Source organism: Heloderma suspectum, chromosome 2 (assembly GCF_057233095.1).
Source record: "Heloderma suspectum isolate Gila_16-S chromosome 2, 16-S_ref, whole genome shotgun sequence".
Taxonomy (NCBI): Eukaryota; Metazoa; Chordata; class Lepidosauria; order Squamata; family Helodermatidae; genus Heloderma; species Heloderma suspectum.
The window spans coordinates 287,670,257-287,686,203 of record NC_139459.1 but is presented as its reverse complement, the minus strand read 5'-3'; the positions used below and the strand labels follow the sequence as shown (position 1 = coordinate 287,686,203).

At 43.8% G+C, this 15,947-nt stretch overlaps 2 protein-coding genes across 2 annotated transcripts in view; both read left to right on the top strand.

The window, feature by feature from the left end:
* LOC146354786 (inter-alpha-trypsin inhibitor heavy chain H4-like) overlaps nucleotides 1-7,869 on the top strand; it is a 40,965-nt gene extending 33,096 nt beyond the window's left edge. Inside the window, 2 exon segments of the mRNA XM_084829820.1 lie at nucleotides 7,137-7,230; nucleotides 7,534-7,869. Coding sequence (XP_084685946.1) covers nucleotides 7,137-7,230; nucleotides 7,534-7,609 — 170 coding nt within the window. The 3' untranslated portion in view covers nucleotides 7,610-7,869.
* Nucleotides 7,870-11,854: 3,985 nt separating this feature from the next.
* The window catches only part of LOC146354785 (inter-alpha-trypsin inhibitor heavy chain H3-like), a 53,088-nt gene continuing 48,995 nt past the window's right edge, over nucleotides 11,855-15,947 (top strand). Inside the window, exon 1 of the mRNA XM_084839780.1 lies at nucleotides 11,855-11,947. Within this exon, the coding sequence (XP_084695906.1) occupies nucleotides 11,855-11,947 (93 nt within the window). The remainder of the gene's footprint in view (nucleotides 11,948-15,947) is intronic.

The window sequence follows — 15,947 nt, the reverse complement described above, 5'->3', positions numbered from 1 at the left end:
CTTCAGCAATGTAGTACTTCAGCAACTTATTCCTCAATACAGCTTTTTCCAACCTGGTGGCCTCCAGATGTTTTAGACAGCTCTGATCATCACTGACCATTGGTCATGCTGGCAGTGGCTGATGGAAGTTGTACTCCAAAACGTCTGGAGGGCATCAGGTTGTGGAAGGCTGCTTTAACATTATATCCTGTACAATAAATGCTCTAACAAAGGGAAATGTCTCACAGGTATGATCCGGTCTCCTCTTACAAAACAATGGCACATGTATAATGACAGTAGAAATTACTTCATGGGAAAATCGGACATGAAGTATTTCTGGAGACCAGGTATTCTTATTACTCCTTTACCTCAGTCTAGGCTTCCAGGGCCAATTTATGCATAAGGGCACAATCCTATGCATGTTTAGACAGAAAGAAGTCCTACAATTCCCAGCATTCCCCAGCAGCATGCTAGGAGTTATAGGATTTTTTCTGTCTAAACATGCAGAGGATTGCGCCTTAAGCCACAATTATCTCAGCTGGAAAATGTTATTTCAAACCCTTCTCGTGTTCTTTGGGAATTTTTTTTTTACCAATTTTGGATTTGGCTTTTAAAAAAAATACCTACATAACAAGATTTGTAAAGGCTGGATTCTATAACCACCTTTATAAATTATACCATTATACACCTTTAGTGAACAATAGCGAGATACAATGAGCAGTCCAGGGCACTGGTGCCCCACCTTCTGCCCCTGCTCTTGTTTTGAAGGTTTCACCAGATTGAGTGCCTGTTTTCATCTGGGAATGAAGTCTTGATTTTTTTTAGGAACAGACACTCATCATTCCCTACTCATGGCTGTTTACGGGTTCTTTAGATGATGGGGTGACCTCCAGTTTCACTTCTGTGTCTAAAGAGCACTTTCAGTGAGTTTTTTGAGAGCAGGAAAAATGTGGTATTAAACTGTAAAAGCAAAAGAAACTGTTTTTTTCCTTTGTGTATTTGTTGCCATACCACTGCGCCACCTATAGGTTATGTAGTGGAAAAGCAGGAAAGGAAATGTTCTTCGTGTAGTGCTCAGATCTCAGTTCTCTGACAAAACTGAAAGCAGATACAGGGGATTAACAGCCAATTAACAGCCTCATGTAGAAAAGCTCATAATGAATTGGTTTGTGGGGTTGTTGTTTTTGTCCTACTGAGCATGTAGATACCTCACAAGTGTAAAACTGTACAGCTTTTATGAAATACTTTTGTTCAAAAGGGTCTGTCTGAAAAGGCAACAGGATAGCAAATTGCACCCTCACACCAGAAGAAAAATGAAATGCTCTTTAGTTATGGAGCTGTGAAGAAAGATCATATGACACAAGGCAAATCACTGTAAGCCACATGAACCAACCACACAAAATATACGTGGGATACTCCATAATGCAGTACAACCATGGCCAGGAAACTTTTTCTCGTGACTTTCAGTGTTGGCTGCAGATTTCAGCACACACATGTACTGAGGTTCTCAACCAGTGCCAGCCCAAGTCATGGTGCTGCCTGAAGCAAAACCCAAATGGTGCCACCTCTGCCACCAGTATGGTCAATACTTTTTAAGAATGGAGACACCAATTCCTACCAACATCTATTCCACACACCACACACACACGCTCATGGTGCCACCCGAACCCGTTGCTTCACCCTGCTGCATGGCAGGGCCAGCCCTGCCCTCAACCAGTGGGAAGTTCCCATTTTGCCAGTTGCTATTTTTCTTGAACAGACTCTTAATTCTGTTACTGCTTTTTTGTCTATATAACAACATGTTCTGGGAAGATGAAGTTCAAGGTATGTAATCTGATTGTGTGTAATCCTTAACACTTTATACTGCCAGAAAATAATTGAGTAACAATGAGCATTTCTCATAGGTTTCAGGAGTACTGCAAGGGGCATTATTTCTAACTTGAATTAACACATACCACTGGTGTCCAGATTTGATTCTGAGTGACTACATAGGGATTCCTCTCTACTAAGAGGTATTGTAATTAGCTACCTTCCCCAGATAGGGATTAGTGGACCATATATGCATAAACAATGAAAATGTTATTTGATTTTTAAGAAGAAATAAAAGAAACAGCAAAAATTCATCCTAACTCATAGATGCCAACAACGAAAAGTGTTATTCTAAACCTCTATCTGTTTGGGGGTAATCTTCTACTGTGTTTGGATTTGGTACAAAGTAGATTTTAAAAATAGATACTAAGAATGCCTTTCCTCTTTGAAAGGAACCATTTAAAATCTATATTAAATACTGTTTCAAAATCATTTTACAAAAAGAATATAGAAATTAAAGAAACAACGAATGTGCAACTGTTTTTGAAGAATGGTGCAAAAATGCCTGTGGCTGGCTGGGTCAGTCTGGCACCCGTCCCTGAGATCTTGGGGTGGAGGGTGGGGGGCTAACTGACTCTCACCACAGTGCCCTTTGCATCTGTCTGGCCTGGTTCCTACTGCAGCCTCACTTTCTCTTAGGAATGATCACGCTCTGCCACCTGATGAAAAAGGTCTGAAGCTGTGCCCTCCAAATGGGGCCAGAGGTCTGCTCCTTGGAAGCCTCGCATCCAACCGGCTGGCCCCTCCTCTTGCATTACTCCTGAGTTACTCACTCTAATGGTTGTGATCCTAATTCAACCTCCTGTGCTGCTGCTCTAGGGTTGTAGCAGAGCCTTCCTCCTGACATGCTAGGCTTCCATGTGGAGAACCCTAACTTTTTGCAATATGGAGGAGCATTCAGAGCATCTCTACATCAGCCTAAAATCCTACATTTAAAACAGGCCTTTCTGCTTCCGTTTTAAATGCAGGATCACAATGACTTCCTTTTCACATGCTCCCTTTCCCCCCCCCACTCCCCCCTTCTCTCCATAGCTGAATCTTCCGCTATCTTTCATTGATCTCGCTCCTTTTCTTGCCACTGTTCCTCTTTTCACAGAGGGAACTCAAGCAGAACACAACAGGGTAATTGGACAGCTCATTATCTGCAATCTATTTAAAAATGGAACAAAGGGCATTTAGTGCAGGAGACACCCTGGAAGTAGGGATGTACGAAAGTCACTTACCTTTCCGCGGATTATGTTGATCGGGGGGGGAGGCGTTCCGTCCCTCCCCCCGGAATCCTCGACGGGGGGGGAGGCGATCCATTCCTCCCCCCCGGAATCCTCCACAGCTGGCTGTGCTCCATGGCAGCTCCATGGAGCAGCCGGCCAGGCCCAGGCCAGAGCCGTCCACAGCCGGATTTCCAGCCACGGAGGGCTCTGGAGAAAAAAAAAACCAAAAAAAACCGCGTACGCAAATGGCGGCAGCTACAGCCGCCGCCATTTGCGTTCCTTATTTTTGGCCGTCTTAGTCTACGTAAATATTTATGTAGACTATGACGGCGAAAATAAAGGGCAACGCAAATAGCGTAGCGGGCGCTATTTGCGTTGCCCTTTATTTTCGCCGTCATAGTCTACGTAAATATTTATGTAGACTAAGACGGCCAAAAATAAGGAACACAAATGGCGGCAGCCATAGCCGCCGCCATTTGCGTACACTGTTTCTTTTTTTACCCAGCCATGATAGGCTATGTAAATCTTTATGTAGCCTATCACGTCTTGTAAAAAAAAAAAAAACCCGACAAGACTGCAGTCCACCGCTGCCTGGAACATCCACCCCAGGTAAGTCTTATCCCGGGGGGGATCCGCGGGGGGGCGGGAGGGCAGGCCGTTCTGCCATGGAGTTCGGGGGACCGAATGCACTGGCATTCGGCCTCACCGAAATCCGTGGCAGAATTCTCTGACATCCCTACCTGGAAGTTCATGGCATCATGTAAAGAGCCCACAAACTTCCATGAAGGAGCAGTCTCAATCACAGGATAAAAGCTCCGTGTGAAGGAGCCCTTAGTCATGTGATCCCCATTCCCACCTTGCTCTCCTACTAGGAGCAAGACGGAGGATCCTTTGTCACAGGAAACACAGGATAAAACTGCACATGATGATAAATGTGTCGTTAGACTAGGGCTCTCCAATGCTACCTGGCCCATAAAGCCAGGCTGAGCACACATACACATACACACCGCCATTTTTTCTCCCTGTATAAGTCTATGGAGCAATTCTTCATAGGCTTGTATAGGGCACAAAAAGCTCCCTTGCCAAAAAGTGGCTGGATGAGGGGTGAAGTCCAACCCCCACCAAGTTGCTTTGGGGCAACAAGGTCCTTGGTGCAGGGTGGCCCTTGCCCCTCCTCCAGCCAATTTTTGTCAGGGGAGCTTTTTGGCTCCCTATACAAGCCCATGAGGAATAACTCCGTAGGCGTGTACAGGGAGCAGAAAAGACCTCCTGCAGAAAAAAGGCAGTGGGGGTGGGGGGGCAAAGTCCACCCCCTCCCACCAAGGGGAGGAGAAAAAAGGGAATCTAGGAAAGTTGTGGGGGTCCAGGTAAGAGGTGCAAGAAAAAACAGAAAAAACGATGAATGCACCTGCAGGCCCCAGGGGAAAATGGCAAAGGCACCCATGGGCCTGAAAACGTTGCCTCCCCCTGCATCAGACACTATGTCACAGCTTACCCTGTTCTGTAGATAAGAGTTTAGATCCCACTGACATTCAGTGGCTTTTTTCCACGTCTACCTATTGAGTTCTAGAAATAATATATGGCATCACAGCATGCTAGTAATTCTTACAAATTCATCAGAACTCTGTACAGTGTGTTTGATTTCCGGTTGAAACCGATGTCGCTCTGGCAGCTTCCCCATGGGTACTCTGTGGGAGCTTTCTCAAACAGCTTTTTAATAGGTTGAAAAACCTTTTCATCTCCCCCCTGGAATTAAAGGGGGGGGCAAGGCAGCTCTGGATAACATCTTGGAGAAAAGTATCCCACACGAGATAGTGGGGGGGCTGGATTCCAGGATTATCTCCTCAGAGCTTTACCAACGCAAAAAGCTGTATTGAGACTCCTATTTCACAGGAGAAAACAGGGCTGACGTGTTCCATAATAATATATGCTTTAAGAAATATCAACAACTTCTGAGGGATGATTTAAGAAATGTTAACAATGTTTGAGAACATCTGAGGACCTGTAAGATCTGTTTGAGAGAAACATGTCTGCGCTGAGGAGAAGAAAGGAGCTGGCATCAACTCCCCCCACACCCCATGTGTCAAAAGTTTCGAGAACAGAAGATATAGGGGAATTATTTACTCTGATAAAGACTTTATCTTCGCAATTTATGGAGCAAGCCAAAAGGTTGGATTTAATCCAAAATTCCATCACCACCTTGCAAGGAGCTGTAGATTTAATAAATGTGTCATGGCAAAAAATGAAGACGAAAATTAATGAGCTATAAGACCAAGTGGCAGGAAATGAAACTATAGCACAAATTTGTTTTAAAAATTCTGATAGAATTTCTCAACTGGAGGCTATCACAAGGAGATCCAGTGTATGTATTATTGGGATTAAAAATCTGTCTAATGATGTAAAATGGCCTGTTTTTGTGGATAAACTTTTGCATGAGATACTCCCTATCCCATCTGATTATTTACTTGATATTGAGCACGGATTTCGTGTGCCAAATGCTAAAGGGACTGATTACATGATCATAGTTCAATTTGCAAAAGTCTCCACAAAGAATTATATCCTGCATTTGGCAAGAGAGGGTGGAAGCCTTTCCTGGAAACAAGATAAAATTATGTTATTTCCAGACTACATCAAAGAAATGGAGAATAAAAGAAGACAATTTATCAAAGCAAAAAATATGGCAAAACAAATGAACTTACAATATTACTTAAAATATCCTACTACACTTTGTATTGTGTCTGAAGGTCAGATGAAGAAGTTTCAAAATCATGAAATGGCGGAGGCATGGTTGAAAATAAAAATGTGCGAGAACTCTGTTACAACCCCATGAACTGGAATCTTTAAACAGGCTTTGTTAACTGTTTGTGTTTAGTCTACATGATCCAGGCGAGCTCAGAAGATAAATGATTACACATATATTGGTTTACTCTCTTTCATCTTTCATTTTTTCTTGCTTTTCTTTGTATTTTTTATTTCAAAATAGATAATATATCTAGTATAAAATATATTACTGACTGTTGAACGTTTACATTAAGTTTTATTATTATATAACTCCCTGGAAAAGACCCTGATGCTGGGAAAGACTGAAGGCAAAAGGAGAAGGGGACGGCAGAGGATGAGATGGCTAGATAGTTTGTTTGTATTCTTTCCTATGTACTTCAAAGCCAGAACATGGGTAGGGTGTGATATGCCAGACTTCAAATCCACCAAGACCAGAACATAGGTATCTGAAAGAATAAACATATATTTATGTATTTATGTAACAGGCCCACATTCATGAGAAACAGTAATTTGATAAATAGTAATAAGTAATGGTTCTAAAAACCTAACACTGAATCTCTGCTTTCAGTAACTGCTTTCCCTCTCTTCTCACCCACCCCATGTCTCTGATTCTACTCACTAACATAACTAACTCTGCCCTCTAATTCCTCTCACTGTTTCTCTCTGTCCTAACTCAACTAGCTTTCTCTCTGACCTCTCAGTAACTGCCACTGTCCTGTTTCTAACTGACTTTTTCCAACTGACACTAACTCCACCCATTGTTCCATTCTGGCCCCTGCTGTCACTCATTCCTCCACTCACTCTTCTGTTACAGAGAAATTTGGGGGAGTTGAGGTGAAACAGCATCTCGTGCTGTATATTTTTAACATCCTTGGCTATTTATGTCCAGCGTGTATATTATACCTCTCTGGGTATAATATGTGCTGACACTCACCTAGGCTTACTCTACAGCCATAATTGGTAGAGCCAATTGTGAGCATTAAAGATACTCAGCTTGTTGTTTCACAAGTGACTGATATATGCCTCTTTATAATTTATTATTCATAATAGGCTTGGTCATTATTTGAACTGTAGATTTCTTTTTCTATGGGCCTATTTTTTTTCTATGCAAGAGCCATACAGCAGTCCTAAACCAAAAGTGTTCCTTTGAAATGGAAATAAGTATAAACACCAAGACAAGACTATACCTAACTGCATCCTACAATCTGGCAAGTAATAACAGCCTGTCTTTAGGAAGTAGCAGCTACTCTGGCGTAACTTTGAATAATGTAATTATTTCTCTCTCTCTCCCCTCAGGCCAGTTTTATTTTAATACACATTTTCAAGGAAAATCAAGGAACAACAGGAGGAAATCAGTAATTGTCCATGGGAAAAAGTATAATACCAGCAGGTAAAAGACACTAGCATCACTTTCTTTGGAGAATTCTCTAGTCTTGAATATCCCAATTTTGTTTCTTCTCAAGTATTAAAAATGCCCATGTTTTTCTAACTTCCTTGTACCATGTAGCCCACACTTTCACATATTTTCAGACTTATTTACATAACAAATGGATACATGTGAGAGCAAGCTTTCTCTCGCATGTATATATGTAATTTTTTAACATCTTTTTAAAAAGCTGTATATATCATGGGTGTATTCCATATTTATAATCCTCCATATGAGTGTGTGAGTTATTTGTCTTTTCTTTTTCAGAAAAATCAAGAAAGATTACAGAGTAGAGTCATCTGGCAATATGATTTCCTGTTGGTCACTGGATATATTTCCTTGAGGAAAGTTTTTTTTTTCCCCCCAGCAGTAAAAACCTTGCTGTTTAAAACACCTCCCCATGTGTTAATTGTATCAGCTATCTAATTCTCCTTTAAATTTATTTTTTAATGTTTAAATATGAAATGTCATTTCATGAGAATGTCAGATGTGTGGCTTAATGTTTAACATTAATTAGATGAATTAGTCCACCAACTCTGACAGGAAAAAATGCTACTTTTCATCCCAATATGTGATATGGCTAATAAAAAAATTCTGAAATCTATTGTTGTCATTGTTTTTACTAATTACACAAGAAGTCCAGTTAACTGTAAGTGCAGTTAAAATCATGTACAGTACAATCCTTTGCATGTCTACTCAGCAGTAAGCCCCATTGAGTTTAACAGGGCTTAACTCTCAGGTAGTATATATATGACTATAAGCGGAGGGAGCAATCCTATGGCTGCTAGACACTGTCTAGAGGGCCATAGGACATGCTGTTTTCCAGGAACTGACCTCCCCTGACATCCGCACCGCCCTGGAGGCAGCGCGGAGAAGCCCCATCCTCCGCACTCAGAAAAGGAGCACGGAGCTACTGAAAAGGGGCGTTTGGGGGGGCGTTCTGGGGCGGGGAGAGTGGAGCTGCGTGTACAACACATCCAATGTGTTGTACAACAGCCTCCTCTCCTGTTCAGCCCCACCCCCCCATGGCTAGACAGCCGAAAACAGCTGTCTAGCGGAAAATAGCAGGGCAGGAGAGGTGTGGGAGGAACAATCCCCCCGTGCCTCTCCTGCCTTGCTTTGGATAGGTGGTTGCCTCTGAGTTCGGTGGCGGCTACCTACCTTGATAGGATTGGGCTGTTAGAAAGCAATCCTAGACAGTATCTCAGGGGCCACAGATTTCCCCCTCTGAGGCAGGAGACACAGTTCTGACCTCAGAGAAGGAGATCTGACTGTGGATTTCCCCCCCACACCACCACTTCCCAGCTGCCGTAAAAACCCCAGGGACTCTGACCTTGGGAAGGGAAGAAATTGGTATGTCCGGGTGGGCCAGTGGGCAGAGAGGGGAGTCGCTGTAGACGAGGCTGTTACCCGCTTGTATCTACTTCCAGTTTCATTGAGGAATTCAGATCTTACAGACTATAGAGTATTTTATTTATTTCTATACTGACTTTCTGGGCAGAAAGACCCTTCAGGGCAGTTCACAAAATTAAAAGCATATTTACAAAAACTAAAATAGCAGTAATATAAAAAACAGAACATCCAGTACCAGCAGTAAAATAGCAGCAACCATTACAATTATTCAGCATCAGACCAGCATCAGCCAGTGAATTAAAAAGAGTTTCAGTTACTGTAAAAGCAGATTAATACAACACAGGCCTTAAAGCCCTGTTTAAAAATGTGATGCCAACGCCAAGGGAGCCAGTTGCAATTACTGAGGGAAGGAGCCACAGTAATGGGGCCACCACCAAAAAGGCTCTGTCTCTTGTGCCTGCCAACCTGATAAATCTTATCAGTGGGCATGTGAGCAGGGCTTCCATGGCTGATCATAAGGCCTGGGCAAGTTCATATAAGTGCGGGTAGCCTTTCAAATAATTTAGTCTCAAGCCATATAGGGCTTTAAAGGAAACAAGCAGGACACTGAATTGAGCCCCGAAACACACTGACAATCAGTGTTGCTGATACAGAATCAGTTATATGCTGTGATCCCCTAGCCTGCGCAAGCAACCGGGAAATTCTGCACTAGCTGAATTGTCCAAACTGTTTTAAAATGCAACCCCACATTAGAGATGTCTTTCACAGGGAGATCCAACCCTTTTAGGACCCGACAGAGTCCCATGGCACCCTTGGTGGCTCGGCTTCCCTTTGTGAGCTGAGCCAGGGGTTCTTCCTGAAATCTGGAAACTTTTTCTTTAAAAAAAAAAACTATAAACCCCAATTTCTGCAAATTATGCCTGCAATTTGCGCAGATTACACAAATTATGGCTGCAGTTTGCGGAAAATGGGTTTTGGGGGGGTGGGATCAAGTTCCCACCCTGCCACTGCTGCGCAACCTTCCCTCTCTCCCTGTCAAGGCCAACTCCAGCCTGGAGAGCCCCCATTCTCCAGGTGGGGGCTGGAGTCAGTAGCGAGAGAAGGAGGGCTGTGTGGCGGCGGCGGCAGAAAATCCACCAGGTTGTCTGACTCACTGCAGACTGGGTCGGGCCAGCTGGCGGAAGTCGGAATGGAGTCCAGGGGATGGAGCTGATGAAAGCTCGTCAAACTCCACCCCCCCCCAACTGGATTCCTCCGACATCCCTATCCCATGTAGAGTGCACTGCGGTAGTCTAAACAGAGAGAGCATACATAACATCCATGACTGGGAGGTGCTGTTGCACTCATGTCCTGCTTGTGGGCTTCCCACAGGCATCTGGTTGGCCATGATGAGAACAAAATGCTGGACTGGCCTTTGGTCTGATCCAGCAGGGCTCTTCTTATGTTTTCATTAGATATCAGATTTTGTTTTTTAAGAGTTGGCAGTGGGCATTGCTAGGTACTTAAAAGATTCTGAGTACAGGCCCATAGGTCTGCTCCCAATAATAACCTCCAGAGATCCATAGGATGTTGCTCTTCACCCACAGGTCCCACGATCCACATTCTCTCCCCGCCCCATCACACACCCCAATTGAACCCTTCCCACTGCTGCAATGGAAGGGAAATTGTTTTCCCCCCACTGAGGGGGGGACAGGCAGGAGGGGAAATAACCTGGGAGGAGGAAGGGTGAATCCTCCTTCCCTTCCACCCTGCTGGCAGGAGCCTGGGTGCATCTAATGCCAACTATAGGATTCCCCTGTGAGTGTGAGGGCCTGCCGTGCCACTCAAGCTACAGCAATTATTCATTCTTCCCTTGAGACACTTCAACAGAGACAGGAATCAAAAAAATATATGAAAACAGTTTAGTAGCACAGTGCTATGCATTACTCAGAACTTAGCCTCGCTGAGTTAAATGGGGCTTATCCCCTAGTAAGGGCATACAGGGTTTCAGCCTCAGCCAGTTTTTGACCTCCAGTTACCTGCCCCTCCTTTTTCCTGGGACTGGGGATACTGAAGCTCTTTAAGGAGGAGGTAGGGTTTGCATCCCTCCTCCTCTTCAAGGAAGTGGGGAACAAACCAACCCATCACCTACACAGATTCTCCATTCAGCACCCTCGCAAAACTATTTTGCCATTCTGAAGAACATGAACAACCTAAAACAAAACTGCACAGGCCGCACCGAGAACTTAAGTATCCCTCCACCTCCAGCAAGCAGCTACTTTCCTTCCCCCTTAACAAGTCTGCTATAGCTGTAGCAACCCCATTAAAGGAAAATATTCGAAAGAGAAAAAAATATTTTTTTAAATTGTTTTCAGTGGGATTGGGTTATAAAATGGGAGTAGGGGAAGGGTACAGAGAGGACATTAAAGAAAAAGTATGCTGCCTTGGGTTCCTTGGAGGAAAAAAGTTGGGATATAAATGAAATAAATAAATAAATAAATAAATAAATAAAGACGGGGGGAGCAGTATATATGTAATATTCAGGGGAAAGCCCTCTGGGAAATGTTAAGGAATGTCAGAAATTTATGTTGAGACTTTCATCAGATCTCTTCTCTCTCCCCCCACCCCTGGTTATTTTAATCCACCACTTCCTCAAAGGTAACAGCTGTAACCCATGTGTCCCAAACTCATTTATTAGGTTCTAAACCTCACATTCAGCTAGTGAGACTTACTTTTAAGTAAACATGCTTAGGTGGCCTCTTTTGCAGCAGATGTTAGCAGGCAGGCACTGCTTTGACAATTACTTTGGCAGAAGAAGGGATATAGAATGACTCCAGGCTTGACTGGTGCTTGTTTCAAAAGTGAAACAAGAGTCTCAGCCAGTGAAGAATCTGCTTTCCCCACTACCAAGAAATAGCCTGAGACAGTAAGCTAACATCTTCTCCCATCTGCCATAGAACTGATGGCTTCTGACTGGTGGTGGCGTGAGGTGTCAGCCCAGACCTTTGGGGTTGCACCCCAAAGATCCAGGGCTTTGGCCCCTTTGGGCCTTCTACCACCTACACCCATGACATCATTATACCACACCCATGAGTCTCAGGCTTTGGGGTTATGAAGACCTAGCTGTCCCAGGCACAGCTATTGACAAAAAGGTTGCATAAATATTTGGTAGCTTTGTCTGGTTACTTATTAATACTTTGCAAAACTGATTATAAGACTGTGCATCCTTTCCTGTTTGCTTGTCTATTCTTTGAACATGGGGAGCCATTTACTGTTTTATGCTCTGCTGGCACTGATTCCCACTCTTGGATCATCTGATTTTGAAATAACCAATTTCAGGAATATCAGGGTAAGTGTACAAAGAAGCAGCTGTATCATTTCATATCATTTTGGCACTAGAATGCTACCTAAAGTCTTCTGGGGCGGTTTCAACTTTAAATATATATTTTTATTTCTTCCGATGCACAAATATTCCCGAGAATAAAAGGTGATTGATTTATGAATTATTTCTCCTTGAAAGCAAAGCATTCTGCTACATTTATGGAGAGAGAGTCTGCTTTATCTCTTGGGCTCCAAGGCTTCCTAGATGCTGGGTGTGTCCCTTGGAACTCTAAGGTTACAATTCAGAGAATACATATGTCAGATCAGTGGGGCATTTTAGCCTTACCACTTGTCTTTGTAATGCCCATGCCCTCTTTTTGTCCCCAATTGTCTAAAACCATTTGGAACACTTCCAAAATTTCCCTAATGTAAAGTTCTCCTGCGATTTCAGACTTCTGAATAACATGGTGGTGTTCCTGAAGAGGAACCAATGCATTAGGAATTCTCCACTGTTCTGTTTTCTATTTGCAAATGTGCGTATACAAGTTGCTGCAGCTTTCCTGTCTTTCCTGCCACACTTCTACATTACCAATATGCTTTTTTTAAAGCAGTGATGAACACACTGCAAAAAAGCAGTCCTATGGTTGTATCAAGATTCTTGTATACTATTTTACCGATGTGTGCGCATGCGCACGCATGCACACACACTCCTGTGGACTGGTTAAACATCATGCATAAAGAATCTTGATAAATCATTCATGCGGTCACATCAAGATTGCTTTTTTGTAGTGTTACTTCAATGCACATGTGCATCAGTAAGCAGAGAGGGGGGAAAGTACTGCAGAAGTGCCAAAGGAACCGAAAGCAGTGGCAAATTATGATGCATGCTCCAATTCTGGAATTCAGGAGACGTGGCACTCATGCCCATGGAACAACAAAAGAATGGGATGCATATCCCTAGGAACCATCCTCTCCACAATACACTATGTCCAAGCTTCTGCCCATAGCCCAGGTTTTTATGGAGGTGGAAAGATCTCCCCAGCTTGTGATCAGTTGGGCAAGTAGATGTGCGCTAGGGGCCAAACCACTTGTGACATTTGTCATGTAGTTTGGTGTTGCATCACCAATTTTTTTTGTTAAAGAAATAGCAGGCATGGGGTGGCGCTGAGACAGATAGGGAACATGGCATGGGAGAAGAGGGCTTTAACACTTTGGCTCCACTATGTTCCCCCATTCCTGCCAGTTGCAATAGGATAAAAGCTCCATTGGCATCAATAAGAGTGTTCTTCCTATTGCAAGTAGCAAGTGGGAGGTCAATTACAATGAGGACTGAGGGAGGGGCAAGGGAGTAAAAAAAAACCTCCCACCACCACATGGTCCTGATCTGGCTCATCCCTCCGTTCTTCCCCCCGCACTGGCTATTTGATTCACAAAAATCAGTTCTACTGTGCCATACTACATGATACAGGTCACATCTAATTTGGCTCTAAGATGCCACTCATTTCTCCCATGTTGTTAGAAGCTTCTTTCAGATAAGTTGGTGGAAAAAAACAACCAAGTGGCTAAAAGGAATAAAATATTTTCTCACATCCCCTTTTCTTGTTACCCTCCTAATTCAGAGCAACCCAGATTCTATTGCAAAACATCGTGAATTTGAAGCTGCCATCTGGATTGGAAATTCTGAAGGGTGCTTACCTTTTCCTTGTCAGCCACTTTTTGGTCTCAAAAATGCCTGCTCTGAATTGTTTATTTATTTATTAGTAATACTTATATACTGCTTAATATAATAAAATCCCTCAGGGAGAAAGCCTATGTGGATAGGTGGCCACCTCCAAACTCGGAGGCGACCACCTATCCAATACAGGGCGGGCGGAGCGCAGAGGGGATCTTCTCCTCCGTGCTCTGGCCGCCCTGCATTACCAGCTAGATGGCCAATTTCGGTTGTCTAGCTGAAGCAGTTTAGAGTGGGGGCAGGGGGGAGGCGCATAGCCTCGTAAAAAGGCTTCCACTGTCCCTGCCCCTCCCCACCTCCGGGAACGGCCCCTTTTGCCCTGCTCCGCACTGCTCTTATGAGCACAGAGTGTGGGGACATTCCATCCCGCCAACAAGGAGGCAGGGGAGGGGGCAGGGAGCACGGCTCTGAGGTCGGTTCCTGGACACCAACCAATCCTATGGCTGTCTGGCCGTTGTCTAGCGGGCATAGGGCTGCACCCTTAGTGGTTCACATATCAATATTAAAAACCACATTTAAATTCCATTTTTTTAAAAAATGTCAACTGCAGTAACTCCACAAAACAATACAAAGCATAGTAAGATGGAGCAGCATAGAGTTAACTGCAATTCATTACAAGCCAGAGAAATCCTGAGTGTACAAGTGTGTTTTCGGAAGATGTTTGAAACATACCATATTTTCTACCTCCTGAACTGCATGAGGGAGGGTTTTCCAGACAGTGGGTACAGCCACCAAGTCCAAGAAGGACCATCTTTAAGATATTATGTGGTGACTTTCTGTTGGTTGCAGAATGACCAGCAGGGCCTATCAGTAACAGCACATTTTATTGGTAGAATAATATCTTAATTAGGACCAACCAAAACTCAGCAGGCGATTCTGTCAAAGCCCCGGTGGATCTCTGGGATGAAGAAAGGGCCTGGGCGATTGGCATGATTGCTCCTGAGTGTCCTCTCGCATGGAGCGGATCCAAGCAAGCCCCCCAGTTTGCCTGGGCACTGCGGGCGATGAAATGAGTGTGACATTGACTAGAACAACGTTGGCAGAAAACGTGGAACAAGTCAATCAAACATGGGCTAGAGCTCAATTTAAAGCCTACTCCATGGCAATGAGGGTGGAGAAGGAATTGCACTTCTTTGCTACCCTGCGCAAAGTCGCCCAGCAGAGCTATTTTGGGTGGTCAGAGGCTTATTACACTCTGGCCCAAAAGAAGAAAAGGTGGACCACTTGATAGCCTGCTGTGACCAATTTGCACAATGCTTTTCAGATAAAATCGATTATATCTGTGCCAACTTAGATGCCATATCTGATACAGATCCAGGGCATCTCTACACCTGCCTAAAATCCTACATTTAAAATGAGGCTTTCTGCTTCCATTTTAAATGTAGGATCACAACAACTCCCTTTTTCACCTACTTCCTTTACCCCCACCCCCTTCCCCCTCCTTCTCCCGGTATCCGAGTCTTCCATTATCTTTCATTGATCTGGCTCCTCTTCTTGCTGCTTTTCCTCTTTTCATGGAGGAAACTGGAGTGGAACACAACAGGTTAATTTGACAGCTCATTATCTGTGATCTCTTTCAAAACAGAACAAAGGGCATTTAGGGCAGGAGACACCTTGGATGATCATGGCATCATGTAAAGAGCCCGCAAACTTCCGTGAAGGAGCAATCTCAATCACAGGATAAAAGCTCCGTGTGAAGAAAGCCCCAGTGGATGTAACTTTGGCCTCTGCTTGTCAAGTTACAATGGATACTTTTCTATTTGTACAGCTCAAGAATGTGGACATGATCCTTGGAGAAATGAGGGCTGCCACTTGTGTGCTGAACCATTGCCCCTCCTGGCTCATAAAAGCAGCCATGGGGAGCCTGGCTGAGTGGTTATCTCTCCTTTCCATCCAAATCCAAGGTGAACACCTCTTTACACAAAGGTGTGATACTGTTTTGCCTCAAAGGTGGTAAGACCTTTGTTTTTGTTTTTTTTAAAAAAAAAAAACACTCCCTGAACCCCACTGTATTGGATAATTTCCTGTCAGTCTCTAATGTTCCATTCTTGGGCAAAGCCCTGGAGCATGTGGTGGTTTATCAGCTCCAGAGAGGCATGTTTGATGGTAATGCAAAAGAGTGTCTTCTTGGTGGCTGCTCCCAGGCTGTGGAACTCCCTGTTCAGGGAGGCTAGGCTGGCTTCCACTAGCAAAGACGTGTTTATTCAATCAGGCCTTTGGCAAGTTAGTTGGTCTGTTGGGTTAGATGCTGTTTTATTCTGTTATTGTTGTGTTTTTAATTGGATTTTAATGCATT